This window comes from Lissotriton helveticus, chromosome 8 (assembly GCF_964261635.1).
Source record: "Lissotriton helveticus chromosome 8, aLisHel1.1, whole genome shotgun sequence".
Taxonomy (NCBI): domain Eukaryota; kingdom Metazoa; phylum Chordata; class Amphibia; order Caudata; family Salamandridae; genus Lissotriton; species Lissotriton helveticus.
This window is the reverse complement of record NC_136069.1, coordinates 1,170,262,701-1,170,288,331: the sequence shown is the minus strand read 5'-3', so window position 1 is coordinate 1,170,288,331 and position 25,631 is coordinate 1,170,262,701. Positions and strand designations below refer to the sequence as shown.

Below are 25,631 nucleotides of genomic sequence, written 5' to 3'. Positions count from 1 at the left end.
GAGCTATCCTAGAAGCTATGATTTTCCTAAAGAGCTTGTAGTTGTTAATCAAGACTGATAGTACAATAGGAGCCAGGAGACTGATAGTACAATAGGAGCCAGGCTTTTGCAGTGGTTTATCCTTCTTTAGGAAGCTGATAATGTAAATATACATCAGCAAAAAGGTGAAAGCTTTTCCTAACGTATGTTGACTTAAGCTCAGCTTTCTACAGTGTAAATAATGACAAACTATGGAACACATTAAGAGAGAGATGGATGTTGACCTCAATTTGCTACTATTCATTAAGGAATTGTATAGGGGAGCGGGGCGAGGGTTCGGTATGGGAAACCGGGTGAATGCTCATCTAAATTTAGTATAAATAAAGGATAATACAAGGATGCATACTCGCCTCATTTTTGTTTTCCCTAATACATAAATAGTGTAGGACTTTACTTGTCAGAAGACAGGCAGGATTACCCAATCATTAAGAATACCCCAGTTCCCATTTTATTGTATGCGGATGACGCAGTCATTATGGCGCGGATACAGATAGGCCTTCAAAGAGCTGTTACCAAATTCACTACCTACATGAAAAATAGAGGCTTAAAAGTAAATAAAAGTAAGACCTATTCCATGAGCTGTGGGGTTAAGAAAGGTAAACATGTAAAATTTTAATTGAAAAGAAAAAAATAGACAATACAGACAGGTTCTCCTATCTGGGAATCAATTTTGATAAGTCGGGTTCATGGACAGCGGCTGTGTATGCGAGAAAATTGTCTTACTCCAGAGCAGTAGGTGCAGTGCTTAATTTCTCCCAAAAATTGGGTGGTAGACCAATTCCGGAGCTATTGGACATTTATAAATCCAAATGCGTATCTACTGCGACATACAGGGCAGGGATCTGGCGAATAGCGGATATTCAGCTAATTCAATGCTGTGAAAATGCATTTTTGCGTTATCTTTTAGCTGTCCCTGGTTCTACTGCTACGTTTGTATGCCATAAGGAACTTGGTCTGCCTTGCATATCTGACATCATCAAAGCAAATCCTCTTTTATTGTGGCATACGGTGTGGACTTATGCCGAGACTAGTTTTAATATAGACGTAATTGTGGACCGTCTCAAACTAGATGGGGTAACCAGTATATCATGGATTAACTATGTAAAAAAACTATCGTATGATATTGGCCATCCCAAATACTTTGATTCGCCAAGTTGCCTGGAAAGGATATTGAGAAAAAACCTGAAAGTTACTTGTTTAAACTATTTAAAGAATAAGCGTTGGCTTTCTGAAAAAGAAAAGAAATCAGTTATGGAGAATCACTTGATGTTGCAATGTCGGGGTACACAACCCTATCTGTTACAGGTTCAGAGTTGCGTTTTCTGCATGCTTCTAACACTGTTTTGCTGCGGGTCCTTTTTCAGAATGGTCACCTTTCCAGATGCAAATTCTTGGTCCAGAAGTCTGTCACCATGCCATTGTGACGATACTTCCTCCCAATGCACTCTACACTTCATGTTTTTCTGTAAATTCGATGATTTACAGAGGAGAAGGTTTTGAATTCCTATTCTAAAGCAGTGGGGACTTAGAAAATGTAGAATAGCATTCCTGAGGCTTCAAACCTTAGAAAATGAACTGATAACCATGGTCACGTCGTCTTTTTTAAAAGCTATTATCAGACATAGGAACATTATGTATTAATTTGTTTTTAGCATTCATTGTCTGTATTAAAGATTTCTTTTATAAATAATATGAGCTGTTTTTATAAATCTTATGAATTTGGTATAACGTATTATGATGTGTAATATAAACGTGTGTGTTATTCTGTATTGTGCTTTTATGGTTTTTAAGATACAAAAATCGAATAAAGCTGTATTTGATTTGACTACCTCTGTAAAAGAGCCTAGGACCTCACATCCATCGAGAATTTCATTCAATAGAGTAACTAAGAATTCAGCTAACTGGGCCATAAACAGTTAATACATTTCAACAGGTAGACCATCACTACTGCATACTTTGCTGTTGGGTGATTTTTGTAATGGCGTTGTTCCCTTAGGCAAGTGTAGTAGGTGCTATGGCTTAATCTTGGAGATCCCTATTGAGCAAAGGGAACTCGATTAACCACAGATACCCCTCTATTTGTACTGCTGTGTTTTTACACCTGGAAGTGTACAAATTTGTGTAGTGCTCTAAAAATACTTTGCCAGTACATTCAGGTTGATCGACCATCTGATTGTAAATTGTTTTGATGGTCTCATTATTCCTTTTTTTCCTTAACGGACCAGGCCATAAACTGCCCAGCATGCTCACTCTATTTGTAATACTTTTGGAAACACGTATTTTGATTAACTAGTTCCAGTGACATGTAATGATCCTTCAAGCACAGACTTGATTGTGGAACTTGTTTCTTTCTTTTTTTTTATCTTTAGTTTTCACTTTTACCATAAACAGTACAGCAGCATTGTATGACGTGCAAGTACACAATCTGCACCAATAGTTCAGGGGAGCATAAAGATCTCCCAGCAGGCCCCACTGTGTGGACATAAACACTTGTTATAGTCCAGAGTACCTCGGTTATGGGATACCCACCCAGACTATTTCCTCACCATCTGTTTCCCATTTCCAGTATTCTCACCGTAAGAAGAGATCATGGTTGCCTCCGGATCTAGGAACACTTCACATTAGTCCTTCCAAACAGCAATATCTTCTATTGCTTTGTCATTGCGCCTAGAGAGCCTCATATGAGATTCCTCTGCTACGGACCATTCTAACACATCGCTACATCAGTGAGTAAAGTCAGGCACTCTCTGTCCCATCCAGGTTATACCTATGTTACGCCTGGTCAGGACTATTGCCAAGTGCAGAAATCTATACACCATCTTTCTGCCCCTTGGACGTTTAACATTACTCAGTAGACAGCACTGTGGTGTGTGTGCAAAAGGTATACGGACAGTCCTCTGAATCTCTGCTACTACCCAGGCCCAGCAACCCTGTACCTCCCTACATTACCAGGCTAAGTGCATGAAGTCCACCCCATTGTGACCGCACCTGAGGCAATCGCCTGAATGCAGTGCAGATATTCTGTGTTGGCATATGGGAGTAATAGAAGTCCTTTGTAGAAAAGTATAATGCACCAGCTTAAAGCGAGCATTACAGGTGACAGTCTGAGTGATGAGGACAGTCTGAGTGATGAGGTCATTGACTCGCAACTAGTCACCCTCCGTAAGTGTGACGTCCAGGTCCAAGCCCCAGGCCATTCATGATCGCGGAGGAGGTCTTGCTTGTGCAACACTAGCCTCTGAAGTTTCAGGATTGAGTGTGGAGTGAGCAAGCGTGGTTTGATCCAGTTCGAGCTGAAAGGCTAGTGTCTTTTTCCTCCTTAGCTTACTGATTTGAACTTTGTAGAAGATCGCCTCACAAGTAATAAAATCTTTGCAAGCTCCCCAGACTACAAGACTAGAAGCTGATCCTATTTTTCGAAAAAGGAAATCTAGGGCTGACCGCATTACCATGAGCCAGCTATCCTCCGTTAACAGTGATTTGTCGAGCATCCATCGAAGTCGATCAGCTCGATTGACCTTTACTACTACATCTATCAAGGGGACTGAATGGTCCAAAAAGGGGTTTGATAATATGGAAGTTTTATTCTTGGCCCATTGATGGGATACTAGTAAATAAAAATAATTTTTGAGGGCCAATTCAAAAGTTTGGAGAAGCAAGTATATTTTTGTGCCTGGGAATAATGAATTTTCCTAGAACCTATTAGAGCTAGGTAACAAATTACTTTAGCTAAAAAGCGTGAAGCCCTTGGTTTGTTTTATTTGTTACTACATGAAGAATCTAGCCTAACATCCTGGAGAATTTTTAAATTGCCCCCCCATTACTAGCAGTCCATTCAGTGGGAGCAGTATATTATAGACTTTACTGAGGGGGGTTGCATCAACCTCAATTGGGCAATAGAAGCTATCCAGGTAGTAATTTGATTCCCAACCCTCAAGCTGATCCATGGCTTTTGGATCTCTAACCAATTGCTGCACTTCGCCTTGGAAATTCCATGAAATCGAAATCACCACGCCCTGACGCAGCGCTGGCGGACGCATAAAATGCGTTTGAAATAAAGCTTGGAGTCTTGCATATTTTGATCAGTGCCTTAACTTGAGTTTCTCAAAAAAGAATAATCTGTGCTTTAAACGCCTTGAGTCATTATAGACCTGAACTTGCCTTGGGTGTTGATACTGTTGGCATTACACGATACTACTCTTGGAGACCTAAAGTTCACGGAGGGGGAGTTTCTGCTGGCTTAACCATCCTCTTCTTAGCCCTACTGATACAATGTCCTAAGATGCCCCACTCAGTTCCTTCCTGCCTAGGAAAAAGATCATAAATTGCTTCTGCTCTAGCCACTTGTGGTCACTGTCTCTGGATGCCGCGGTGGGGAAGCGAGGAGCAGGTTTGCTGATATCTGGCCGCTGTCAGAAGCGGTGTGTTAGACGCCCTCCATCTTGATGCACTCCCTCGTCACCCCAGATACAGTCTCTCAGCCACAGAGCATGACGGGACCTCTACATGGCCCTTCCTGTAAGCTTTGGCGCTTAACTTGATAGTGTGTAGTGTAGATACATACTGAATAAATAAATCCTTTTAACCATCATTTTTGATGAGTTAAATGTAGTATATAGAATTCCTTGTCAATCCACCACTATTTGCCACTGAGAGCCCTTGCACAAACTGTCCATAGACAAGACAGTAGTTAATAAATTCTTATGCCAACTTTCAAAATGACGCTTCTTTGGCTAAAATCATGTGGATATAGGAATTTAGAGAAATAAACCCAGTTGGACATTAGAAGTGATATCATAGACATGATCTGACCCATTGTAAGGTCCAAGATCAAATTTAGTCAAATATTGAGCTTATAACATGGCCATTCCCACCACCATTAAGTTACACAGCAGTTGTGTTTACATAACAGTTAGTCTTTACCTGCTAATGAATGAAAATGGCCTAAAATATCATTCATTAACCTCCGCATAAATGTGTGGGTATACAAGTCTTAGTTGTGAAAATTGACTATAAGCTGAATGTATGTCATTTTATAATGAAATTAACACAAACACTTTCATTGGTTATTTACAAGAGTTACATATTTCCTGATATTGATTGTGTTCTAAACTAGACAATGCATGGTCATAGGAAGATTACTGATCTGTCAATAAGTTTTATTAGTCACATTGTTTCTCTTTTTTTACAAAATGACTTTCAGATTAAATGAATCAACAGGCTATGATGTTGCATATACTGGTGTCCATTTTAAGCCAGGACAGATCCAAAGACATTTCATTGAAGTTCCTCAAGGAGCCACGTGGGCTGGTATGTGCAGAGTTTCCTTTTCTGTTCATTTTAGTTCTGCTTAATTTGACAGATTCCTTGTCAGTTAAGAATAATTTTCTTTCCTGTTTACAGTTGTTCTTGTCTCTTAAATTGTGTGGATACAGGTTTCTTTATTGATTTCTGAAGTCATACATACTTGGTTACCTTTGTTCCTAATTTAGCAACACAAAACGAAAAACATGATGCAAACTTGCTCTGATGACTTGCGTTTTGTGCAATAGACATATCATGCAAGTTTCACATTTAACAAACACATTTCTGATATTTCCATTTTTGCCTATAATTGTATTGCTCTTGGAAAAAAGCTGCAACTCATGTTAAGATGCCTTTTACTTGGGCAGGAGGAACGTGTTTGGAAGTATGTCTTTAGCTTAGTTTGTCTTTGCATTTCCTTCCTACAAGATCTACTTTGCTTCCTTCGCATTATGCTGTCTAAATAATTTAAGCTCAGGCTCAGTCATTGCCAGTCATTAGGGGAGAGTAGGGCTTTTTTTTAAGCCAGAGCATCATTTTAAGAACGTTTTTGATCTCACTGTTTTGTGTAGCAGGGTTCTCAACCCATTCTAAAGAGTTGGGAGCGATCACTAAGAGTATCTAATTTACCATGAGGGTAGCTTTTGAAACAGTTTACCAACTTAGCATAGCAAGGTGTTAGCAACAATAATTGACTAACATAGTTATTGGCTCCCCATTGGACACCTATAAACTTAATTTTCCCCACATCATAGTTCGATCCTAATATCGCAATATATTGCCATTAGTGTACTTCATTGGGGCTTGTCAAAGGGAATCCATGCATGAGATTTCTTATGGTTTATAGAGGGCCGCCTTCGACCTGGTGCCCAGAGGCAAACTTTGGAGTGTTTTGGCCGAAATGGGAGTCCCCCCGGATATCCTGATAATTTTACAGAGACTGCATTATAACAACTATGCCCGGGTCAGGTGCGGGAAATTTGGGGAACTGACGGACAGATTCCCTGTTGACAGGGGGGTTAGACAGGGTTGCGTATTGGCACCGACCCTGTTCTGCCTCTTTGTCAACGGGGTAATCGCCCACCTAAATGGCACTGAATACACTGACCCCCCAAGGTTGAACGGCAGCAGGGTGCCTGCAATCATGTTTGCAGATGACACCCTGCTGCTGTCCAAAACCCCCATGGGGATACAGAGGATCCTTGACTCATTTGTGGCCTTTTGTACAGATAGGGGCTTAGAAATCAATGCTGCAAAAACTAAGTTTATGGTCTTGAACCCAACCCAAAAATCACGCCCGAATCCCCTATTGGGATCTTCACGGTTAGAGAGAGACTCCACCTTTGAATATCTTGGTGTAACGTTGAATGAAACCATGTTCTGGGGATCACACCAGACTAGGGCTAATCTTAAATTAGTTCAGACCACTGGGGGCATTACTCGGATGATGAATAGTTCCACATATCGTCCGCTGGGGCCGCTCATCCAGATCTACAAGGCACAGGCCAGGGGCGCTAGTATGTATGGGGCGGAACTGTGGGGTCACACAACTTCCCGCAGTCTGTCTATAACCGAGAACAACTTTATTAGACAGATAGTTGCACTTCCGCCCAGTAGCCCGCTCCTTCCCCTGAGGATGGACCTGGGACTGAGACCAATAGCAGATGAACTAGGTCTCAGACCCATAGTCTTCTGGCGAAGGCTATGGAGTAGCGAAGAACTTTCTACTTACAGGGCGGAACTGAGGGAGCTTCTAACCCACCCCAAAGCTTTACAGATCCCCTGGATAAAATATATACAAAAGTCCTGTGTGAGACTAGGGCTCCCTGACCTCTGGTCTGATCCAGCTAATGCCTCACTAAAGATCCCACGGAGAGCACTGGTCAATGTTTACCATGAGCAGAAATTAGCTATGGCCTTGGACTGTCAGGGTGAGGGGTCATTAACATCTGTATTTGTACAAGGCAAGGACTCATACAGGCTGGAGAGGGTCCTGGACGCCATGTCCCCCGTGTTGGCCAGGAAGCTATTTCTCCAATGGAGATATGGCACACTGCCTCTGCGATCTTATACTAGCTCCTGGTCAACACCACCCTCTACCAAGCAATGCCCGGCATGTACTTGTGATGAGGAAAGCGATTTACATGTGGTCTTGTTTTGTCCAACTTACAAGGCAGCTAGGAAATACTGGCTCCTCCCACTTATTAGAAACCTTGGTTGTAGGGAGTACCTCCCGATGTATAGAATTTTAAAAACTGATGTTTCAAGTCCAATTGTGTTTGCACTAGCTAAATTCCTTACCAATGTCTGGCATACTCGCACCCGTATTCTAAAGTCGCAGGCTCCCACCTAATTTTAAGTCTAAGAAATTTTAAATGTACGGTCTTTTATTTGTTCTCACTCTAGTAGTATTCAATACCTAGAATGGAACGATCTTACATTGTACTATATGTATTTGTTGTTTATTCTTGATGATTTTATAACGTTTGAAATGTGTTTTTATTGTATATCTTTGATGGTCAAATCGGCCGAAAGAAAGATTGAAATATAAATATATATAAGAATTAACTTTAATCATAAGTCAATAGACACCTTTTCCATTTATTGGGTTTCTTTTATCCTAGAGGTTACAGTATCTTCATGCTCATCAGACGTGTCTTCGAAGTTCGTGCTTCATGCAGTTCAGTTGATGAAGCAAAAGGCCTATCGAAGTCATGAGTTCTACAAGTTTTCCTCTTTACCAGAGAAGGGGTCTGTGACTGAAGCATTTCCTGTTTTGGTATGTAACATTTAATTATCTCAAGATGCCATATTGCCTGTATTATTTTTTGCCTTAATTTCAGCTTGCATGATACTTAGATCTGATAATAAGCTTAAGATATTTAGCACCTCAATTAGCCCCTAGGTTATATGTTTGGCTTCTTTGTAAAATTGCTCACACTGCTTGTGCTTGCAGTGCCTGGGGCCTGGGCCATCTTGGTATTTTCAGATTTGTTCAAATTATTCAAATTTAATGGTTTACCAGCAGGCTTTTTCTGTTGAGTTCCATATTTGAATTTGCTATTCCACGGTCATCAGTAATTCCATCGTTAGGAAGCTCAATGGACAGCATACAACCTTATCTTCTTTAGTTTAATTATTCCCACGGACCGTGGAATTGTTCTTTGCATCATTTTCTTTGGATAATTGAAGGAAGAACTTTTTACCCCAAGTCCTCCAAGTTGCATCCTCTTCCTACTACTTGAGAATGCTCTGAGATGCAGTCCACATTTTGCTTTCATGTCCTATCATGGTCTAAATCTACCACAGTCTAGTTCTAGGCATCATCCACTCTCCGGTCACAAAAGTTGGTTTGAAGGTGCTTTGAAAGAAAATCTTTTGCCCCAGTATTGGAACTTTCATAGATTCCCATAGCTTGTATCATTCCCCGTCGTCGGAATGGGAGTGTCAGTAACAAAAATAACATAGCAGTAGGTACAAAAGAGAAGGAAAAAAGGCCTAGGCCTCATTCCCTTTTGTAGCATATCCGCCTCTTTTTGTAAAAGAGACCAAAACTAAGCCTCAGCCAATCAGAGGAGCCTCACCCCATAGAACCCTCCTGAAGGAACCTCAGAGCCTCAGATTTTCTACTGCACGTTGTGCTTAGGGAGTCTCCTTTAAGCTCTGCTCATTCTCTACTCTTTTGAGAGATTTTCTTCAACTTTTTTCTTCAGGATTGTTTAGAGTTTCTTCTGAAATGTCTGCCAAGGAGAAGAAGGCCCTTTTCTAGTCATGTTCCACCTGTGGCAAGAAAAGGTTATATGTGGAGGACAGGCATAAGGACTGTATATATTGCCTGTGTCCTGATCATAAGGGTGCGGACTGCAAGATCTGCCGCACCTTCTCTACAAAGACCCTCTGGGACCATGAGGGTCGCCTCCTCACTTTGCTCCAAAAATTGAAGTCCAGAAAAGAGACAGTGTCAAGTGACAGTGAGGACTCTTCTTCAGCTACATCATCCAGAAGGTCAGTCAAAAGGGGTAGGGTTTCCCCTTCACCTTCTGTGGAGTGTCCAGTTAAGGCCTCAAACCCCCCCCCCCGTGAGTCTGAGCACCAAAGTCCTGTCAAATCTCCTAACCACGGTGTAAAGGAGAGGGAGGGGCCATCTACACCTTCAGCAGGGGTGGAGACTGCTTCAACGTTCAAAAAACCGTCTTCTCAGTCTTCTGAGAAGTCTGGGAAAAGCTCCAAATCGTCGACGATGCAGCAGAAGACTCCGTCGACGAAGGCGTCTAAATCTAAGGTGACTAAAGTGGTGCCGTCGACGGGCTCATCGACGGCACAATCGTTGTCGACAGGGTCGACGACGGTAACGTCGACGAGGATGTCGACGGGAATTCGACGACTGCAACGAAGCGAGGATTTCGTCGACGATGGTGACTGACGGTGTCGCCGACGAGTGCTTCAATGACTACAACCATGACGACGACGGCGGCAGGATTGTCGACGGTCTCAACGATGCCCATCTCGTCGTCTGCAGTCCGTCCGTCGACGGTGGCTCTTCCATCGACGACGGTTATACCTTCACCTTCTCCATCGTCTACGGTACCGTCGACGATGCAATCGTCGACGGAGAGGATAACTATTTCCTTGAAAAGGATAACTCTGGACATGACGTCTCCAAGGAGGGTTACCCCCTTGCCTCACGCTTTGTTACTAGTAGAAGAGGGGGATTCGGACGAAGAGGATCAGGACTCTTTTGGGTATGCCCACAGTCCATCTCAGCTGCTGATTAAAAGTCAGGTCACTGATTCTGAGGGCGAGTGTCTTCATGAATGTACTTACCAACGTCCAGAATCTGCAGGCCAAGAAATGGTGTCTGTTCCTTCCTCTCTTTTGGCGGATCTCCATAGTATGCTGCAGGACTATAAAAACAGGTCCTCTCAAGTTACGACTCAGGCAGAGTCTGTCCCAGCAGTTCAAACTACGACCGCCCCTACAACTCCATTGATGATTTCTCCAGTGTTGCCAAGTCAGGTGTTCTCTCAGCCTCCAACACCTGCTTTGAATATTTCTAAAACACTACAGGATGATACCTCGGATGAGGATCAAAATATTGATGACCAGCCTAATCAAGGGTTAGAATGGGATGAGTATATGATCCAGGATCCCGCATCGCCTAACCCAGATCCAATGGATTCTCCCCCAGCGGATGTCTGGGGTTTCCATAAGCTGATGGAAAGAGCATCAAGCCGGTTCAAGCTACCTATGCCTTCGTACAGACGGAGTGTTTTCTCTGACTTTAAAGAGCCCTATTGGAAGGTGACCCGATCTATACCCATTGAGGAGCATGTGTGGGATGAGGGTCTTAAGGCTATCAAAAACCCGGCTACTGTTATTCCAGTCCTGCCACGCCTGGAAAAGAAATATAAGGCGCCTGAGGATGGTCCAGCGTCCTTGACTGGACAACCTAAACCGTACTCTGTGATATCACAGGCAGCACAGAGGAAGTCCCGCAACCCTTAGGCACCCCTTACAACTCCTCCTGATAAGGAGGACAGGCGTCTTGATAATGCAGGAAAGAGGTTCTCGTCAATGGCTAGCCTTCTGGTGCGAACGGCGAATGCTCTGGCGATATTGAGCAGGTATGATCGCCAATTGTGGTGTGACCTTTCACCTTATTTGGATCAACTTCTACAGGAGGCAAAAGGTGAGGCCAAGAACATTCTGCAAGAAGGGGAAGCGACGTCGGCTGAGGTGATTGATTGTGCCATGGACATCGCCATTACAGCTTTTAGATCTTTGGCTGGAGCTGCAGTACTTCGTCGCCAGGGATAGCTCAGAGCGACGTGGTTCAGGCCAGAGGTCCAGAATAAGATCTTGTACCTCCCCTTCGACGCAGAGGCATTATTCGGAAAACACATAGATGATGCCCTCCAAGAGATAAAGAAGGATACAGAGATGGCTAGGTCTCTTGGTACGCTTCAGTACCGGAAAGTTCCTTTCAGAGGTGCCAGGGGCAGGAGTACCACGTCATACAGAGGCTCATACCAGCAGCAAAAGTACTCGTCATATGGATCAGAGTCGCAACAGTATAGTCCGCCCTATGATCAAAAACAAGGTCAAGCCTCGACTTTCTCTAGATCGAATACCAGAGGGAAACAGAACTGCCAGGGACATGATACGTCCAAGAGGCAATAGCGGCGTTCTGGCTCTGCCTGCTGTGCCCACCTCCATGACAACATCTGTAGGAGGCAGGGTGTCACAATACCTCCTCAACTGGTCTCAGATAACATTGGACCGTTGGGTGCTCAACATAATTTGAAAAAGCCATACCTTGGAATTCACTCAAATCCCACCTTCCAAGCCCCCTGCTGCCATTCCATCAAAACATCTGCGTCTCTTGCAGCTCGAAGTTCATCAGATGCTCCTGAAGGGAGCTGTGGAGCTGGTTCCCTTATCTCAAAGAGGGTAAGGATTCTATTCCAGGTTTTTCCTGGTGAAGAAGACGCTGGAGAAATGGCGCCCTATTTTAGGCTAATGCAATGCAACCTCGGACTTGAGGCTGACCCTCTTGCACAGCTGTACAGAAACACAACAGTTTCTAGTCCAATGGAATGTGTAAATCAAAGGGTTCAACGAAAGTTCTTCAATTCAGGTTTTAATGATCATTCTCATCATGATCCAGTTTCTCAATTTTAAATTTTGAAATAATCCAGTGTATTTTCCTACATACATAGTTCACCGAAACTCATTTCCCAATGCATTTCGGGCGTTCAATTTTTCTTAAGCTGGTGAAATATGGCTGGAACAACCTCTCGCCGGAAACGGAGGGGGGTTAGTGGCGTCCTAACGCACTGTGTATAAACAAACGAGGGTGAGACATTGAGAGAGGACTACAGTATTGGCCCCGAGTACGGGCGCCATTTGAAAGGGTGAATCACGGAGGGTTGGTGACTGAAAAAGTGCATAAAAGATGTGGTGAAAACGACTGTAGATGTGAAAGGCGTGGATTGAAAAGGATGCGATGAAACAGTGTGAAACTTAATAAAAACTGCAACAAAAACATGTCAAACAATGGTAAATGTGACAATGGTAAATAAATAACATCATCATGTAAACACTTGTCATGTACAGTTCACTTAAAGGTAACAAGAAAATTCCATTCGGTCGTTGAGCTCGTTAGGCTGCATCGTGCTCATGAAGCCCGTTCTTGAATCTTTCACGTACATTTGTACTCGGTACTAATGTTCCGCGTCCCCACGTTTGTTTACAGATTTTCACAGCGGTTTAAGCCTCACCGCGTGAGTTTATTTACATTTGTTTTTTTAATGAATTTTAACACCATGCATGTTGCTGATGCACAATGCTACCTGTGGAGTTGTATTCCTCAGGCTACTCATTATCCCTAAAATTCACCGCTCTCCTCCGAGCAGATAAGCACAAACTGGCTTTTTCTTTGTATTTTGCACACGGATGATGCATGATTATAGCTTGCATTCACGTTTTTGCTCACGCAACTCTCTTAACTCAAGACACGTTTTAATTGAACCTTGAAAATCACCCGTTTTTGAATTCGATGAGGGAAACTCTGTTTCTGGTTTAGAATCTCACGTTTTGCATGGATTCATTGACTCCTTAATATGTTGAGATATGAATGTTAGTTGAGACGTTTCTTGATTACCCTTTCTTTATTTATAGAGCTATCCCCTGACGAAGGGCGCGTTGAACACCCGAAATGCATTGGGAAATAAGTTTCGGTGAACTATGTATGTAGGAAAATACACTGGATTATTTCAAAATTGAAAATTGAGAAACTGGATCATGATGAGAATGATCATTAAAACCTGAATTGAAGAACTTTCGTTGAACCCTTTGATTTACACATTCTATTGGACTAGAAACTGTTGTGTTTCTGTACAGCTGTGCACAGAGGGTCAGCCTCAAGTCCGAGGTTGCATTGTATTAGTTCATATACTCCACGCTGTTAGGAACAGACAGCGATACCTCTGCAGCACGCTACAAATAGATTAACTTGTTTACTTCTGCATTACCGGGTTGTGCAAGTCCCATCTCCCTTTGCCCTATTTTAGACCTCAGGGAGCTAAACACCTATCTCATTTCCCAATCCTTTCGTATGGTTTCCCTTCAGGATATATTACGTCTCGTCAATCCGGGGGATTTCATGGCCACTCTCGATCTCGAAGATGCGTATTTTCACATACTCATTCACCCTGCACACAGGAGGTTTCTACGATTTACAGAAGCCAAGAGCCACTTTCAATTCAGGGTTTTACCCTTCAGACTTTGCTCTGCCCCAAGAATCTTTACCAAGGTGCTGGCACTGGTGGCGGCTTTCCTATGGAAACATCGCTTTCAGGTCTTCCATACCTGGACGATTGGTTGCTGAAGGCCCCGTCCAGGGAGGCTGCAAGAGAAGCAGTCAACCCATGTATGAACCTATTCCAGAATTTGGTTCTTACTCTCAACAAGGAAAAATCATCTCTGATTCAGTCCAGGGCAGCGCATTTCCTGTGGGCCATTTTGGACTCAAATCTCAGCAAGGCTTTCCCATCCTTAGAAAGGCAGGAAAAACTGCGAACCATGGCGCTGCTCTTGAGTAGAAGGTGTCTTTCAGTACGCCGTTACAAATCCCTTCTGGGGGTGATCTCCTCATGCATCACTCTAATCCCTCACTACATATTGCGGATGCGGCCTCTTCAAGAGCAGCTAGACAAACAGTGGAGGCAGGTTCACGGCTCATTCGATGACAAGGCGACTATTACTTTCGCAATGAAAAGAGCGGCCTTGTGGTGGACGAAACAGGAAAACCTTTCCCAAGGTCTATCCTTCATAGGCAATCCGTCTCCTCAAGTGGTGTCAACGGATGCGTCACTGGACGGCTGGTGTGCGGTGCTTCAGGATCTTCATGTCACCGGGCATTGGTTGCCCCAGCACCGTCTTCTTCACATCAACCTCCTAGAACACAGGGCTATCAGACTAGCACTTCAAGCATTTCTTTCTCGACTGCAGGGGTCGGAGGTTCTCATCCGAACGGACAACACCACGGCCATGCACTACATAAACAAGGAAGGGGGTACCAGGTCTCTTCCTTTGTCTCAGGAGGCCCAGAAGATTTGGGAATGGGCTATTCTGCACGGAATCTCCCAGCAGGCAGAACATCTATCAGGAGTCCTAAACGAAAAGGCGGACAGACTCAGCAGGCTATCGTCAGTCAGTCATGAATGAGAACTGAACCAAGTGGTCTTGGAAGAGATTTTTCAATGGTGGGGCAAACCCTCAATAGATCTTTTTGCCACTCCGACCAACAAGAAATGCCGGTCTTCCGCAAGCAGGCTTCACCATTGAGGGTCATTAGGGAATGCGCTTTCGATAGCTTGGTCAAGAGCATTTGTGTACGCCTTTTCCCCCATTCCACTGATCCCGAGGCTTATCAGGAAGATCAAAACGGAACTGTGCAAGATGATCTTGATAGCTCCTGCTTGGCTGAGATAGTTATGGTTCACAGAACTTCACCTTCTGTCACTCGTCCCTCATCTTCCTTTTCGGACGATTCCGGATCTTCTCACGATGTCCCCCGGACAGATTTGGCACCCAGATCCAGAGTCATTACACCTGACTGCATGGCTCATGAGCAGCGAGAATTCATGAACCTTCCCATCTCGAATGAAATAAGAGAAGTTCTATCTCATGCTAGAGCTCCTTCCACAAATAAAACTTACAGTTTAAAATGGAAAAGATTTTGCATTTGGTGCCGGAAGGAAAGTGTTGACCCTTTCTCTTCTCAACCTCATCAGCTTCTACCTTATCTTTTGTCTTTGGCTAAGACAGGATTGGCTCATTCATCCATAAAGGTTCACTTGGCAGTGATTTCTCGCTACAGACGGCTCGGCATCTGAACCTTCTCTCTGATCTTCAAGAATAATTAAACAATTTCTCAAGGGCTTGTTTCGGGTCTACCCCCCAGTGAGGCATCCGCCTCCTACATGGCATTTGAATTTAGTTCTCGCACAGCTCATGAAGGATCCCTTCGAACCAATTCATCGTACAGACATAAAATTTCTTTCATGGAAGTTGTCTCTCCTGCTTGCCCTCACATTGGCGAGGTGCATTGGGGAATTGCAAGCTCTCACAATACCGGAACCTTTTCTCAAATTCAAGAGAAATACTGTGATTTGGAGGACTAACCCGAGGTTCATACCTAAAGTGCCTTCAGACTTTCACCTAAATGAACCAGTGATTCTCAAGTCTTTCTTTCCTCAACCTTCCACACCAGCGGAGAGGTCACTTCATTCTCTGGATGTGCAGAGGTGCTTGAAATTTTATTTGGATCGCACCAAAGGATTTCGTAAATCTTCACAATTATTCATTGCTTTTGGTGGTCCTCGCAAGGGCCTTCCACTTTCAAAGCAAAGTATTGCAAGATGAATTTCCAGTGCTATTCTATATTGCCACTCAACAGCGGGTAAGCCGCTGGATAACAGGATTAGAGCACACTCCACAAGATCCAAGGCTTAATCTACAGCTTTCTTCGTGGGAGTATACATCAGAGACATTTGCAGAGCTGCGACTTGGAGCAGGGTGCACACCTTTACGAAGCATTACTGCTTCGGAATCCTTGACACACGAAGACACTGCTCTGGGCCAGACAGTCCTGAGGAACCTCTTCCACTAATTGGAGAGCTTTCCCTACTACCCCTCCTTCCTTTGTTTTTATGCACATTTTGTGTTTACTGTCGATACAAAGTGTTTTTTTAGTATATAATTTACTTCTCTTTTCATGATGGTACAGAGGCAATCCTGTTTCTTTTTATGTTAAAAAATGTGCTTTATTTCTAACTGCTAGCTACTCTGATACAAGCTATGGGAATCTATGAAAGTTCCAATACTGGGGCAAGAAAACAAGTCACTTACCTGTAACTTTGGTTCCCCAGTATTGGTAACTTTCATAGATTCCCATGTGCCCACCCTCCTCCCCTGGGAAAGCTCAGCCTTCAGCAGATGTGGTTACTGTTACACAACGGCTAAGAAAATCTGAGGCTCTGAGGTTCTTTCAGGAGGGTTCTATGGGGTGAGGCTCCTCTGATTGGCTGAGGCTTAGTTTTGGTCTCTTTTACAAAAAGAGGCGGATATGCTTCAAAAGGGAATGAGGCCTAGGCCTTTTTAGGTCGAGCGACCTATCTCAATGCGCATGCGCATTGAGCGGGAGCTCGATATATAGGGGCTTAAACAGAGCTTACCGAGATCAGGCGATTCCCAGGCGATTTCTTCCAGTGCACGTGAAAGCGCGTGCACAATGCCACCAGCCGCTTGCCTCGCATTACCACATCAAAGGCAAGGCGGCCTCGTCTCAGGCCCCTGCTGCTTCACACCCTCATGCCGCTCTCCCCGCTCCGCCCCCTCCCCTGCCCGCCGTGTCGCATTTCTCCTCGTACTTTCACTTTGACGGCCGCAGGCCGTCTCTCGTGTTTCTCCTTGTTTTTTCTTGCTTTCCCGGTTTTAGCTTGTCTTTTTTCTTTCGTTTCTAGTTTTCGAGTCCCCTTGTTTTCCCCCTCCCTTTCTCATCACGTTGCTCGTCATTCTATACCTTCCCGCCCCCCCCCACCAGGCTCTCCCGCCCCCATCCGGATTCCCTCCGCGCAGCCATCTGCCTGCCACACTTCTCCCCTCGTTCGCATTCCCGACCCCCCCCCCCTCCCCCCTCCCCCCCCCTACGGCTTTCCTTGTCCCCTCTGCTTTTTTTTTTTCTTGCTTTCCCGGTTTTAGCTTTTTTAGGTGACCAGTGTCATTGCCGTGTAGGGGAGTAATCATGATGTCACTACAGTTGGATAGTAAGAACATTTACTTTAAAAGGAAATGTTTTTGCTTTTGGTTGCCTCTTTCGTTATGATCATGAGAAAAAGTGACCGGCTCTTAAGAGCTTTAATGACACTATATGTCAGACTGCAGAGTTTGGATCACAATCCAAGCCCTTAAAGTAATGGGGTGACTGATTTACTCATGGGCTGGGGTCTCGTGATGGTTTTACTGATCATTTCATTGCGACATCCTTGTGCAAGAGGAATTGCACAACCGTCTGCATCCGTTCCAGAAGCAGAGCATGAGTTTAAGGATCAGGATAACCACCAGCACTGGGCAGCAAGCAAGAGTGGGCAACTAGCTTGTAAGTGAAAGCGGACGAAGCTTACTTTTGTTATGCAATGTATTGGCACATTTTAAAATATCACGCGGAAGTCATGGCTGACTTCTTGATCATATCCTCCCTGTGTGCAGTGTTGCAAGTGTCTCATAGCTGATGCAAGCGCTAAAAGAATATGCACGGACCACATAATCTTTCATGCGCTACAGTCTGAATTTTAGGAATGCATATATGTTTGTGTTTCTGTGATTAGTCTTCCTTCTCATATATATGTGTGTGTGCCCAGAAGGAAGTGCGATTGCTGAAAGTGCACTGTTCAGCGGAATATGAGGCAAGCAACCTGTTTAGAGTCTCTGTAGGATCCTGATCTTGCATATTCTTCTAGAAGGAAGGTTAATGCAAGCGTTGTTAATGTTAGGGATTCCTGAATGGATTAACAATGACGCCAATGGTCATTTGGCTGGCTGTGTGCACTGGAGTGTATGGAACCTTATTGTAATAGAGGGCTGAGCCCGATTACAGTGCTTGTGCGTACTGCGGCCCCTTCATGCAATGCCCAGCATAGGTGCCATGATGGAGACAGATCGCCTTGCAGTAGACACCTTGATAGTGGTCTGCTGAGGTGGCAAGGTGGCCTTACCCCCCCCCCAGCCACTATCACGTTCCTAACCGCTTCCCTGATAGGCTTTTTAGGCACAGCCAGGAATGTACATGTGACTCCGAGGGAAATTCACAACTGCTTCCACTGTATATTTGCCACCTCACTAGTTACTGAACTGCTATAGTGCACTCGTGATTAAACCAGGATGACCACTGGTGTATGATGAATTATGCCAATGAATTACACAATGCATTTCCAACTTCATTTGCTAATACTGCTTCTAATCTATTTACAGGTCTTGAGGCATTGATGATCCATATAAAAAGACAAGCACTGGCGTTGCCAATAGGTCTCGCGGTAGGAAAGTTGGAGCTATTACAATTGCAAATAACAATGCCTTTTATTTTTGTTTTCATTTTAAAAACATAAAGGCCTTTGTCATTTACATAACCAATAGCTCCAACTTTCCTACTGCGAGACCTATTGGCAACGCCAGTGCTTGTTTCTTTCTCTTTTGTAACTACTGCTATGTTATTTTTAGGTTACCGAGACTCCCATTCCGATGACGGGGAATGATACAAGCTATGGGAATCTATGAAAGTTACCAATACTGGGGAACCAAAGTTACAGGTAAGTAACTTGTTTTCTTACCTTTCGAATATGTTCTAGGAGCCTGCAGGGTTTTAATATTCAGTGTTTACTCTAAGGTGATTGCTTGTCTAATAATGGCAAAACAATGGATATTGTTTGATCCCACAGACAAATTTGGTCATAGATGCTTTGTTAGCATATGGTGCATGCAGGTCAGACTAGACATTAGATTCTGGATTTCCTGACCGAAGATGCAGCTAGTTAAGTTATAAAGACATTGCCCAAACCAGTTAACTCTGTCTCCCTTATTCCTCTTTGGTAAGAAAAGAGAGTGCTGGCTAACAATACTAAGGCTATAAACCATATTTATTAAAAGGATTTCAGTAGCCTCTTCAACAGCATGATGGAAACATAGGTTAGGACATTGAACCACTACAACCACATCCACAAAGCTCATGTAGTGAGTGGTGGGGTGGTGACCAAATAGTCTGATGCCCCTGGCTGGGTGAGGCGAACCTGTTCGATCTTGCTGTCTCTAAGGTAGGTAGGTAGGAAATAAGTTAATTCAGACAATTGTCCATAAAACATTCTAAAAACTCAGTTAACAATTAAAATCATTAAAAAGGCCCCCTCCTAGTTACCCAGCACCCCCTACTCACTACATTTCATCATTAAAATTCTGTTTAACAGACCGTAAAAACTGAGCAAATCCAACTGCTACATCTAAGTAGCGCATTTCTGACAATAGCTCCACAGCTCTTCTCCAATGGAGAACATCATATTTAAAAAACAAAGGTCTTAAAGACGGAATTCGATTTTGCAAGATAAAAAACGCAGTACATAAGTATATGCAGAAGGGGGCATTTAACTTTCAAGGGGCAGGGGCAAATACCATTATTATTCTGCACCCTGGTCCTATGTGGGCGGGATGAAAAGATTGTGTTACATCCCACCTAACCCTTAATATTTCATTTCTCAATCCTGGGTCTGGTAACTACGAAAATTAAAAGAAAACGGTGTCCTGGCCCAGGGTAGAGATTGAAAAGCTAATGGATTGTTTCTTGCTTAAATACAATAGGTCTGTTGATTCAGACACCAGAGCAACAGATTCTCTCAATGCAGGCTTGCCTGGGAAGAGGAACTAAGATGTAATTGTACCATCATCTGAATGGAGATTCCTGAGTGCAATTAGTCTGGTTATTATGGCCTTTGCCCACATCCTTTCACTGCATTGGATCTGTTCCCAGCACAATTTGGAGACTTTAACCACCTCATCATCCTTCAAAAGTGTGTTAAAGTATAGAGCCAGAGTAGAAGCCGCCAGGTTCCAGGAGACCAGGTTCCACACACTCTGTATGGCCTGAGCCATAGTGCCTTGGGGGAGTGATGAGTCTTTTAACCACTACCCCTTCTAATCTGTCCCATTCATAGGTAGGATCAAGGGAAAAAACCTCTCCTCCGTACAGACCTAGCATGGGTATCTTCCCTTCATAAGCCCTTAATAATGGAATATGGGAAAGCCCCCCGAATCTACTATTAAATCTTATTAGACAACTAGCCTGCAATAGGGCCTTCTGCTTGGTGTCATCCCAGTGCGTGCCCCAATACAGATTCCTTCTGAAGGTTAAGCCCAAATATTTATATTGATCGACTTGCTCCACCTCCCATGTGTCGAAGTACCAGGTGAAACTCTTTACTTTTTCTCCGAAGACCAAAATCGTGTTCTTTTCCAAATTAACGTGGAGCGGTTTCTGCTTGCTATAAGTTGCCGGAGTATTTAGTTTCCTCTGCAGACCAATAGGGATATAATCCAATAATACCAGACTGTCTGCATAAAGCAGACAAACAATGTACTGGTTCCCTATTTTAGAGGAAAAAGTCTTTGATTGGGAAATAATGGTGGGAAGGTCGGACAAAAATAGACTAAAAAGCTGGGGTGCAAAAAACGCCCACCTGGCTCAGGCCATTGTCAATGGAATTCTTTGTGATAATTGACCCAACTTATCTACCTCCACCTGAGCAAGATTGAAGTGCATTGAGGAAATTTGGTGGGAGGTCACAAGCAGCAAGTTTCCCCCACAGGGTATCCCTATCCACAGAATCAAAGGGTGTCCGGAAGTCTATGAAACAGCACAGCCTTTGATTTTTCTCCAGGGCCTTTCGAATAATGGGCCATAAAGCAAAACAGTGGTCTATAGTGGAGTGACCCTCCCGAAAGCCCCCCTGTTCTATTGGAATTCTCTTGGTTTCGATAGCCCAGTCTTAAAGTTTGGGTGAAATAATCTTGGAAAAGATCTTTAGTGAAATGTCAAGGAGGCTAATAAGCCTGTAAAGTATGGGGTCTGTACCACTCCCTTTTTTTAGAATAGGTTTCACTATAGACCCTTTCCAGGAAAAGGGGTAAAGGCCTGATGTGGCAATCCAACTAAGCAAGGAGGAGTAAACTGTGGCCCAGCGGCACTGATGAGCTTTAGTCTCTCGATTACGGCCTTTACTTCCTTTATTGAAAACCATGTGACGGGAAGATTTTGCCCAAGAATTTTATGAGGTCTGTCTCTGAGGAATGCTTTCTATCAGGATGGACGTTTGCCTCTGCTGAGCAGGTGGTCCTACACCCAAACCAATCCTGGCAGCAATAACGGAAGCATTGGATATTGTCTGAGGAAGGCCTACGGGACCCACACACAAATTCCACATAGACTGCCATTGCAGGCTGCGGGACATAGTACAAACCATGAGTGCAAACGAGTGTGCATTTGCTAAAGTCACTGCATTTAATATAAGCATCTCGTTATTTTGAAATGCAGATAGCACCCAGAGCATCTTTCAATTCCATCTGCATAGAGAGACAACCCAGAAGCCCTAAATTCTGGACTGAGAATGGTCACGGACTGGATGGACACTCAGCTTAATGGAGAAAAAACAGACACAGCTTTGACACAAGTTTCCTACCACTCAGCATTCCTCTGTCTCCCAAGTGAAAATATACCTCACTTGTGAGTGTGGGCGAAGTGCCTGTGACCGGGAAGGGCCAAAAAAATGTAGAGATTGAGGGGATAGCTCACCGTATTTATAAGTGCAATTTTTTTAATATATGTTTTTACGTGAGGTATCTTTTTTTTTTTTCGGGAGATCAATGAGTGATAGGAAATTTCTGCCGGTCTGGTGATCGCATAACTTTACTACACAGAAATGTGAGGAAAATGTGACTTTCTTTATATTTTAGCTACATTTGTAGTTTGCAGGGGATTCTGAGTAAGAAAACGTTGGGGGATCAACACAAGCCACACCTCCCTGGACTCCCCCATGTGTCTAGTTTTCAGAAATATATGTGTTTGGTAGGTTTCCCTAGATGGCTGCCGAGCTCTAGACCAAAAACACAGGTGACTCCCTTGCAAAACCAGGTTGTTTTGTGATAGATAATTTTGATGTCTCCATAATACTTTTTGAGTTGTTCCTGTCACAGGCACTAGGCCTACCCTCGCAAGTGAGGTACCATTTTTATTGGAAGACTTGGGGGGGGGGGGATGCCTCGTGGAAGGAAATGTGTGGCTCCCCTCATATTCCAAAGCTTTCCATCACAGAAATGCAGAAATGTAAGTAAAATGTATGAGCCACACAAGTCAACAAATCCTGGATTAACCCTAGGTGTCTAGTTTTAAAAAATGTACAGGTTTGCTAGGTTTCCCTAGGTGCCGCCTGAGCTAGGGCCCAAAATCCACAGCGAGGCACATTGCAAAAAAAGGTCAGTTTCCAGTGGGAAAATGTGATGTGTCCACGTTGCGTTTGGGCCCTTCACGAGCACTAGGCCTACACACACAAGTGAGGTACCATTTTTATCGGGAGACTAAGGGAAACACAGAATAGTACAACAAGTGTTATTACAAATTTTCTTTCTCTACATTTGTGCCTTCCAAATGTAATGCAGTGTGTAAAAAATACGTGATTTTAAAAAAAATGCCCTCTAATTCACATGCTAGTATGGATATCCACAAATTCAGAGATGTGCAAATAACCACTGCTTCTAACCTCCATATCTTCCCATTTCGGAAATACATAGCTTTCCTTGATATCTATTTTTCACTCTTAATTTTTTACCAAATGAACTGCTGTATACACAGTACACAATAAAAGAACTATTGCAAGGTGCAACTCAGTTATTGGTACAAGGTACCCTGGGTTCTTGGTGAACCTACAAGCCCTATATATCCCTGCAACCAGAAGGGATCAGCGGATGTAACTATATATTGCTTTTGAAAATCTGCCATAGTTAAAAGTTACAGGTGAAAAAGTAGACACAAATGGCAGTTTTTTTAAAACTCTATTTAAACATTCTTCTATTTCAACTGTTACTTTCTATAGGGAAACCTTGAAGGATCTACGCAAATGACCCCTTGCTGAATTCAGGATTTTGTCTACTTCTCTGGAATGTATAGCTGTCTGGGATCCACCATTGCTTTAACACCCATTTCTACCACTAACTGGAAGGAGGTTGAAAGAACAAAAAATAGGAAAAATGGGCTATGTCACAGTAAAATTGCAAAGCTGTGTTGAAAACTTTGGTTTTCTGACAAAAGTCTGCCTGGTCTTGAAAGCTGGGAAGATGGTTATTTTAGCACCACAAACCCTTCATTGATACCAAGGGGAAATAAACAGACGCTTTCTACTGCAGCACTTTTTCCTGAAAAACTCAAAATTTAGCTGCATTTTAGCTAATTTCTTGGTAACCTCCAAAGAAATCCACAAGCCCTGGGTACCTTTAGAATCCCAGGAATGTGAAAAAAAAGTCGCAAATTTGGCATGGATACCTTATGTGGACAAAAAGCTGTGGGGGCCTAAGCATGAACTACCCCAAATTGCCAAAACACAGGTTTGGCACATGGGGAAAAAAGGCCTGGCAGCAAAGGGGTTAACACCAAGAACTTCGTAATCCGGTAAGTACTTTTCAAGTTATCCATTTTTACAGGTAAGTAAAACTGTGACACACGTGTTTTTACGCAGTTTTGCTTTGCTGTGGAGAAAGAAACTTATACTGCATACAGGTATTTGCAAGTGTATATCGGGGGTCTCCTTTAGGACTTAAGGTGCTATGGGGCTAAGGTCCAGAGTACCACTGGCGGTTCAAGTCTGCCTGCCCAGGCGTGTCTGGGTGCAGAGGTGTTGGACGTGTTAGCCTTTCACGCTACACCGTAGGCAAAGAGGGGTCTACCTAGAAACAGGCTACATAGGGTACTTTGAGACAAGTCTCGGCTCTCCCAATGGGGGCTCAGTTTGGAGGGCCCTGGGAGCAAGGGAGCACAGTTGGTTGTCTTGGACCCGGGCCAGGGAGCTCAAGTTCAGAAGGTTTAGGTTGGCTGGGCCTGTGCGTCAAGTACACTCACGGTTCTTGTTTAGACCTGCGTAGTGGGCCAAAATAGGACACCTGGGAGACTCTCTGTGCTGGCCTCTGTGATGCTGATGTCCCTCATCGACTGGTTGGTCGTTTCAGCGTTGGATCCTGGATTGGACTTCAAACAAGCTTTGGTTGCTGCAAGGGGTCTGGTACTCCAGGTATTGGTGCAGGGCAGCCCGATATGTCCTGTCGTCTTCACAGTTGGTGGAGGGACAGATCTCTCCTTCTTGGCGACTGCTGCATTGGTGGTCAGCAGAACGGTGAACCAGACTTTGCGGTCAGTATCTGCAGGTTGTAGGGAAGTGGTTCATCCAATTCAAGGGAGACTGAAGGCTTGGCGAAGTACTGGAGGCCCTTTAAGGCTTTTGGAGGATGCACAGCTGCAGTATGAGTCAGATTGTCATGATTGTCTGGACAGGAGCTGGCAAGCAGGGTTTGGTGCCAGTCCTTCAGTAGTCTGCAGTTCTCGGGCCTTCAGCTCTTCTTGGTCCTTCTTCTTTTGTCAGGGGAATCTGAGTTCTCTGTGTCAAGGGCTGCATACATACTGAATTTAGTGGTGTTAAGGAAAGTGATGGATATTAGACAGTGGGCTAATTATCCCTGGGGTTCCCATCCCGTATATGACCACTTCCTATGGGGAGTGGGTATAACCCTGTCCCAGAGTTCCTAATTCGACCAAAATCAAGATGGTAGAATCCTCCCTTTGTGGAGCACATCCGGCAGCCTGTGCTAGGGGTGTGACTAGCCTGGTGGTGCAACACACCTACTTGCATATCTACTTTCCCACCTGCATATCTACTTTCCCACCTGTCCTTGTGCCAGATGGGCCTCAGGGCAGGGGGTGGCATCTCCTTGGTCTGGAGCAAGTCTAGGTCACATGTCTAAGGCGACAGAGGCTTTGAAGCCTCTGGCCTTGGTATGCAGATTCACTATCCATCCTGCTGGAGGAGGCGTAATCACCTCCTGGCAGAGTAGGCATTGTTTCTGACCTCAGAGTGTGAGCTCTCACCTCCAGGGGCTCAGAAACTCGCCTGTGGTGGCAGGCTGGAAGATACCAGTGAGCCAGCACACTAAGAGGCTGGTAGGTTTTCAGACAACACTTCCAAGGTGACCTTGGGGTACATACCTTAATAAATCCACTACTGACATCAGTATGGATTTACTAAGATCAGGTGTTTAATATCAAACACTATAGGTTTTTGTGGCGCCATCATGTAGCTGGAGAACTTGTAATTACCTGCTCCCTTGTACTATCTAGCAATTGAACTAGACAGCACAGGGGCATATCTGCTCACTCAGATATGTCCTCACATGAAATATAATGCACCCTACTGTAGGGCTATGAGGCCTGCTGTAGGGGTGACTTGCATATATTGCATGCAATGTGTGTGGGCATGGCACACAGGGGCGTGTGCCAGTTCATGCTTTCACATATATCTGCACCATTTCAGGCAGGCTACAATGGCAGTCTGCATGAGTTTGGTGGTTGGTCCTTTAGGGTGGCACAATACAAGCTTCAGCCTTTAGGGTCGCTCCTTAACATCCATGTCTTATGTACCAAGTGT

The 25,631-nt window shown here is 44.0% G+C and overlaps 1 protein-coding gene across 1 annotated transcript in view; it reads left to right on the top strand.

Moving 5' to 3' along the window:
- The window catches only part of LOC144773867 (tripeptidyl-peptidase 2-like), a 457,098-nt gene that overhangs the window by 67,879 nt on the left and 363,588 nt on the right, over window positions 1-25,631 (top strand). The window contains exons 7-8 of the mRNA XM_078658951.1: window positions 5,243-5,349; window positions 7,968-8,122. Of these exons, the coding sequence (XP_078515077.1) occupies window positions 5,243-5,349; window positions 7,968-8,122 (262 nt within the window). The remainder of the gene's footprint in view (window positions 1-5,242; window positions 5,350-7,967; window positions 8,123-25,631) is intronic.